Source organism: Orycteropus afer, unplaced genomic scaffold (genome assembly GCF_000298275.1).
Source record: "Orycteropus afer afer isolate SDZICR_OR568_19922 unplaced genomic scaffold, OryAfe1.0 scaffold00119, whole genome shotgun sequence".
Lineage (NCBI taxonomy): Eukaryota > Metazoa > Chordata > Mammalia > Tubulidentata > Orycteropodidae > Orycteropus > Orycteropus afer.
In genome coordinates, this window is record NW_006921706.1 from 8,153,664 (window position 1) to 8,161,159 (window position 7,496).

The 7,496-nt window shown below is 38.6% G+C and overlaps 1 protein-coding gene across 1 annotated transcript in view; it reads right to left on the reverse strand.

Annotated features, from left to right (window-relative positions):
• MIOS (meiosis regulator for oocyte development) overlaps window positions 1-6,144 on the reverse strand; it is a 43,335-nt gene extending 37,191 nt beyond the window's left edge. The window contains exons 1-2 of the mRNA XM_007944081.2: window positions 4,851-6,144; window positions 4,434-4,532 (exon numbers count right to left, since the gene is read on the reverse strand). Of these exons, the coding sequence (XP_007942272.1) occupies window positions 4,434-4,532; window positions 4,851-6,144 (1,393 nt within the window). The remainder of the gene's footprint in view (window positions 1-4,433; window positions 4,533-4,850) is intronic.
• Window positions 6,145-7,496: the final 1,352 nt, after the last annotated feature.

The window sequence follows — 7,496 nt, forward strand, 5'->3', positions numbered from 1 at the left end:
AATTAACTCCATGGTGGAATATATTGGAGCAGCTGAGTAGCAGCTTTAGGGATGTGGTCTGCTTCCAGTATCTAATGAGAAGCTTTTGGAATGGTCTCTAGCTAATGGCATGCTTGGACACTGCATGTAGCTTGAATTAATGGCCTGCTGTGTGGTTTGGTAATATCAGGTCTGTACCTTTTCACTTGTTGACCTTAGGTTTATCAGCCTCAGCAGCTAGCAGCTGCCTGAGTGAAGAGATGCCTCTAACTTCAATGGGCCGGGAGCAAGAGGCAGAGCTTAAACCCAAGGTTGAAGGGGTTTCACCCAGCCCCTAAAGCCTGGCACCTGGAACTTGGACTTCTAACCTGAAAAACTGTAAGAAAATAAACTGTTTGTTCAAGCCATCCCATCTGTGGTATTTCTGTTAGAGCAACAGTAGGTAACCAAACACACTATAGGACACTATAAGAGACCTACAAAAATGGAAGAACACACCATTCTCATAGACAGGAAGACTTAACATTATGAAAATGTCATTACTACTCAGGGCAATTTACAGATTCAATGTAATCCCAATGCAAATTCTATCAACATTTTTTAAAGGCACAGAAAAACCAATCATAATTTTATATGGAAAGGAAAAAGACCTTGGATAAGCAAATCACTACTGAAAAAGACCAAAGTAGGTCTCACACTCCCCAATCTCAAAACCTACCATATAGCCAGTGTAGTTAAAATATCCTGGTATTGTTAAAATGAGACACACAGACCAATTGAGAATCCAGAAATAGATCCAACAAAGGACTTCTATCTAAAACTTATAGAAAACTTCAACACCTCAACATCAAAAAGACAAACAACCCAATTAAAAAATGGGTAGAGGACATGAACAGACACTTCACCAAAGAAGATACGCATGCAGCCAACAAACACATGAAGAAATGCTCAGGATCATTAGCCACTGGAGAGAATCAAATCAAAACGACATATCATCTCACCACAGCAATAACAGCAAAGTTCAACAAGACAGAAAACAAATGCTGGCAAGGGTGTAGGATACTGGAGCTCTTACACACTGCTGATGGGACTGTAAAATGGTACAACCACTGTGCAAAATGGTATGGCATTTCCTCATAAAGTTGGAAATAGAAATACCATTTGACCCAGCAATCCCACTACTAGGTATATGTCTTAAAGAAGTGAGAGCTGGGACACAAATAGATATATACACACCCATGTTCATCGCAGCACTATTCAAAACAGCAAAGAGATGGAAACAACCTAAGTGCCCATCAACCGAGGAATAGATAACCAAATTATGGTACATACACACAACGGAATACTGTGCAACATTAAAGAATAATGAAGAATCCACAAAACACCTTGTAACATGGATGAACTCGGAGGACATTATGATGAGTGGAATAAATCAATCACAGTAGGACAAATCTTGTATGAGTCCACTATTACAAAAAAATCAAGGGAAAGTTTACACATGGAAGGAAACTTTCTTTATTGGTTATCAAGGAGGGGAGGGGAGAGGAGGGAGAACTCCTATCTAGATAAGAGACATATACTGATTGGGTGAAGGAAAAGACAATGTGCCAAAAGCAGGTGACCAGCACAATGATACTAAGGAAAAGAAAGACATGGATCAATGTACAAGAGATATAGACAATAATGGTAAATACTATTACATACACAAATCTGCATTAACAGTAGTAACAAACATTAATTTATGGGTGGATACACAGGTAGGCAGGCAAGATGATCAGGTACGGGTTAGTAAAGGGACTATACAAATGACCATATATAGGCTTCGCAGATGTTATTTCTATGTATGTATTTGCATGTGCTACAAAATGTCCATATAGATAATGGAGCTAACGGAACGAAGTTATGGTAACTTCTCGGCCACAACCAAATACCTTGACAGAGGGAGTCACTGGGCCTGTGGGCTTGGGACCATAGTTGCAAGGGTCATCCAGCTCAATCAGCATAACAGTATACAAAAACACTGTTCTATATCCTAATTTGGTGAGTAGCAACTGGGGTCTTAAAAGCTTGTGAGAGAGTGGAAGTTGTTATGTTGGAGAACGTCCTGGTGTGTATGCTTTCACCACAATAAAAGTGGGGGAAAACAAACCAACCAACCAACCAACCCTCGTGAGGGGCCATCTAAAATGCAACTATTGGTCTCTACTGATCCGGAGCAAGAAAAGTGAAAACCATCAAAGACACATGGAAACAACTAGTCCAAGGAACTAGTGGACCATGGGAACCTCAGCCTACATGACCCTTAGACCAGAACTAGTTGGTGCCTAGCCACCACTGCCAATCACTTGGAAAGGGATCGAAATAGGAGATCCTGGATAGAGTGGGAGAAAAATGCAGAACAAAACACAAAATCATAGAAAAGACCAGGCTTACGGTTCTGACACAGACTGGTATGGTAAAACCCTAGGTACTTTAACCCCTAGTTACTATTCGGGCCTGGAAACAAACTCACTCCCAAGGCTTAAGTTTCAGCCAAACAATAGACAGGTCTGTAAGGTGAACAAGTACACGCAGAAGGGGCACTCCTTAGAACAATAAACCAACCCTGGGAGATCAAAAGGGCAGAATTTCCACAGGGAGAAAGCTCAAATGTATAGGAAAGAAGGACAAAGGGAAGAGGTAATCACAGGGAGGAAGTGGGAAGAGAGCTGTTACACTGAGGAGATTGCAACCAATGTCACAAAACAAGATGCGTATGAATTGCTGAATACACAACAAAATTGCTGTGTAAACTTTCACCCAAATCACAATAAAAAGTTAAAAATTAAAAAAAAGGAGTAATATAGTATGTCTGTATTTTTATCCAACTTACTAGAGACAGTAGCCCAGAAGTTTTAAATTAATTCATATTTTCTGTCAGGACAAAGATTACTATTGGGTGGAAAGCTAATAGGGGACTCGAACTCCCTGCGATCAAATTGGTTCCCACTCACAGCAACCCTGTAGGACAGAGTAGAAATGCTTCACTGGGTTTCCAAGTCTTTAAATCCTTACAGAAGTAGACTGCCCCATCTTCCTCCCACGTAGCACCCTGGTGGGTTCAAATCACCAACCTATTAGTTAGAAGCCCAATGCTTTAACCACAGTGCAACCAGAGCTACTCAAGAGTTGTTGTTGTTGTTTGCCGTCGAGTGGGCCCCGACTCATAGCGACCCCTCCTTGGGTTTCCGAGGCAGTATCACTACGGAAGTAGGGTTGCCCAACCTTCCTTCCGAGGAGTGGCTGGTGGGTTTGAACCGCCAGCCTTCTGGTGAGCAGTCAAGTGCCTTAGGCACTATACTACCAGAGCTCCCACTCAAGAGGGGAACACCAAAATAAAATAGGTAAGTAGTTTACTGCATCTTCCAGTAATGTAGGCCAAATCAACTGAATGCCCTTAAAAAAACTGTAATAAATATAACAGCTTAATTTAAATGCTTAACCTACTTACATTAAAAAACAGCATATGATTTTGTATTGATGAAAGTGCTGTAAAAACATCAAGTTGGATACATTACTTCTACTACTGCTCTTTGACTTGGAAATGTAAATTATTTTTTAGTACCTTAAAGTGAATCCAAATTTGACTGCTACCAAAATTGGAGACCAAATTGTAGGTCAGGGAGATAATTATAACTCACAATTCAGTTCCAATAAAAAGAATAAGAACAGCTCTTCAAAGGAGTCAATGAAAAAATAATCTTCATATCTTTCGTTACCTTTATTTCTAAGATAGTTGACTAATTTCAAACATACATTGTTGTTGTTGTTGTTATGTGCCCGACTCATAGCGACCCCTCCTTGGGTTTTTGAGGCAGTATCACTACAGAAGTAGGATTGCCCAACCTTCCTTCCGAGGAGTGGCTGGTGGGTTTGAACCGCCAGCCGCCTGGTTAGCAGGCAAGTGTCTTAGCCACTATGCTACTAGAGCTCCCATTAATTCATACTAAACGTCAAAGACTACTTCAGGGATGGTTCCTTCAGGTAAGGCCATATTTCATGTCACAGCTACAGTCTTTGCCATCACCTGGTGAAAGTTTTCAGGCAGCAATATAAAAAGGGGTCTCCTTCAACTACAGGATCTGTTTATTTAGTATTTAAAAAGCAAAATACTGTGGTAATATGCAAACTAATAATCAGTACCTTATAAGTCACCTAACCTCTTGCTTCCCAAAGTTAGTCTTCAAAAAATAATATAAAATTCATTTAGAAAGCCAAGGAATGAAGACTCCTTCCAAAAATGATTTAGGGATTTAACCTAACAATTCATTAAGATATCTAATCAGAAAATCGAAAGAATATTTATGCATACTATTCTAAAATATCTAAGTGAGTTCTGCCAAATGATGGGGGCAAAAAAAAAAAAGTACAAAAATTGTAAGTGTAATACAGAAAACAAAGTGGAATTTTCTTACCCAAAGAAGATTTTACAATTGATTTAATTCCAGCATAAACCAATGATCCTTTGTTGCCTGGGGATTTCTGATCCATATCTTCTGTATACTGCTTCATAAGTATTTAAATGCATAGGAAATACTAATGATGATATATAATAAAATATTTCAAAGCTAAATTTGTTTTGATTTGGAACCAATTCATAATAGGCGTCAGTGCAAGCAAGGTAGTGCTACGCTATTGGAGAGAGATGCTTTTATTCCTCTTACACAATCTGCAAAGCAGTATTCCAAGTTTAGGAGTTTTAAACAATTTTACTTCATAATTGTAGCATTATGTAACTTGTGTTTGCATATAAAACATTTTACATATTTACAGACTGACCTTTCAGTATTTCTACCCGATTCATCTCATAACATTCCCAATGCAAAGGATATAGTGCAGAGTATACCAGAGTGACTTGAGCTGTGGATCTTCATTTCCAGCTAAAATGTGGTTTCTCCAAACCTGCTCTGTATCAAGTCCATACCTTGATAAGGCCCGAAGACGCATCTTCGTTGCTATATCTTTTTCTAAAGAATTATCATCTTCTTCTTCTGCACATTCATACAAATGACGACCACAAGCCCACATTAAGGATGTAATTGGGCTCCAGGCAAGAGATATCCTTTCAAAAACTGTGAAGTCAGACATGGTTCGGTTGGGAGTTACAACTATCATTCGATTTTGACTTGTTGGATGCCATGCAAAGGAAGCAATGTAATTATCACAAGGTTGTACACTTCTTTCAATTATTGTGGGTTCAGTTTCATCCCCAATAGGAGTGGGTGTATGCTGCATATCATACAGTCTAATAATATTACTGTCCCTTGTTAAAGTGGCAAGGAGACCAGTCCTAGTTGGACACCATGCTACTTTTGTTAAGGGCTTTGGTTGCTCAGTCAAAGTCAAAACTGGCTTCTCAAATTTTCTGAGATCCCATATTGCAACTTGACCTTCATAGAAGGAAGCAACACGATCATGGAAGTATGGGTCTACCGTCACTCCCTGAACAGCTTTTGTATTTACAAACATCTTTTGGCTTGTATTCCGAAGATCAAATATGGCTAGGTTACGATGCATACCAGCGAGAAGAAGTTTCTGGTCTCGTGGAAGCCAACAAAGAGAGAGACAAGCATCATTCTGTCCTAATTCATAAAGTGGTTTTGTTACTAACAACGTTGTTTCAGTTTCACCTGCTGAAAGTCTCACTTTCTCCATGGGAACTATATCAGGACTATATTTGCTACAGATATCCCATATTAGCACTGAAAAATCAGCTCTGTGTTTATCTAAACCAGCAGCAAGCCAGTTACTATCCAATGGATTCCATGCAAGGGTATTGCACTGCCGTGCATGTTTCGGAACAAATTCTTTTCCTATCAAATCTTTGAACTTTGAGTTATGATCTTGACCAAGACTTGTAAGAACAACTCGACCATTTGCCTGTCCAACTGCTAGGAGACATTCAGGATCATAATTGAGATACCAGGCAACACATTTCATATAGGGTGTATCTGAATTTATCGACAGTAATGTAGCTGCAGAGTCTTCAGACAAACGTAATGATCCAGCTTTGAGTTCTGAATTCACAGTAGATTCCACGTGATAAAGGCTCAGTTCAGAGTCACATACAACAAATCTATCAACCTGATGTGGCGCCCACAAAATATCAGGTTTGGTACCACTCATGTTTACTGATGTGCTCAAAGAGTCCAGTCAGGTCCATTCACTGAAAATCTGTTTAAAAATAAAAAGAGTTTTAAGATACCAACAAAATAAATTTTTAGGTTGAATAAACTATAAAGGAAGCCACAAAATTTTCTGCATAGATACTCTGTTTTACAATAGATTTCTATTTCTTCTCTCCATCAGCTATGAATTCAAAACACAGAAAAAGTAAAAAAAGAACCACTTCCTTCAGTAAGATGAACTGGTAGGAATCTGAGAACTCTATCCGGCTTCATTTCACATGATCAATTATCTTAATTGCACCATTACTAATACCTTCATTTTAATTTCAGGGTTAAAATAACTTCAGTGTAGTAGGCAGATTAATAAGTATCATCCCTTTGAAAGGGGTAAAACTTTAAAGGGTTATGAATCATGTTCTTAAGCAATAGTTTAGGGCAGCACCGTCCAACAGAAATTTCTGAGTCATAGAAATGTTCTTTATCTGTGTTATACAATATAGTAGCCACTAGTCACTGAGCACTAGAAATGTGAGTAGTATTAATTTTAAATTTTATTTACTATTAATACAAACAGTCACACATCAGCTCCGTAATGGAGAATGCTGGTTTAAAGGGTAAAGTCACTAGTAAAACAGAGGTCTCCAACTTTCACCAATAAAAAGCAGCCTTACATGGCAGAATCAGAAGGAAGACTGGGCCATCTATTTCCGGAAAGATTTACAGCCTAGGAAACCCAAAGACAGTCACAGTGAGTCAGACAACTTGATGGCAGTGAATTTGGTTTGGTCTTTTGGTATATGGCAGATTAAACACTGGAATGAGTAAGCATACTTGAGTTCTATTCCTAGCTCTGACATAGTAGGTGACCACTGTGTGTGTGGGGTCTCTTTTGTTTATTTATCTATACAATGTAAGAGTTAGATTCAATTCATGTTTCCCAAACTTGAGTCATTAATGCACCAACTTGCTACATCTATGTATCACCTGTACTGTGAAGTTATTCTTCTTTAAATTGACTTGTTGTTGTTGTTGTTATGTGCCGTCGAGTCAAACCCGACTCATAGCGACCCTTCCTTGGGTTTCCGAGGCAGTATCACTACGGAAGTAGGATTGCCCAACCTTCCTTCCGAGAATTGACTATTTCTAAAATACACTTTAATCTTACCATAGTCTATAAAGCACAAGTAGTTATATTTTTTCAAATACATTAAAATATATAATTATTAAAAATGGTTGATTGTGTTCTATTTATGACCAATGGTAAACACACTGCATTTTGGCAAACTGTGTTACATGATCAGTATAGTCTTCAATTCTATAAACTTGGAGTAAATGTCAAAACTAGATGTC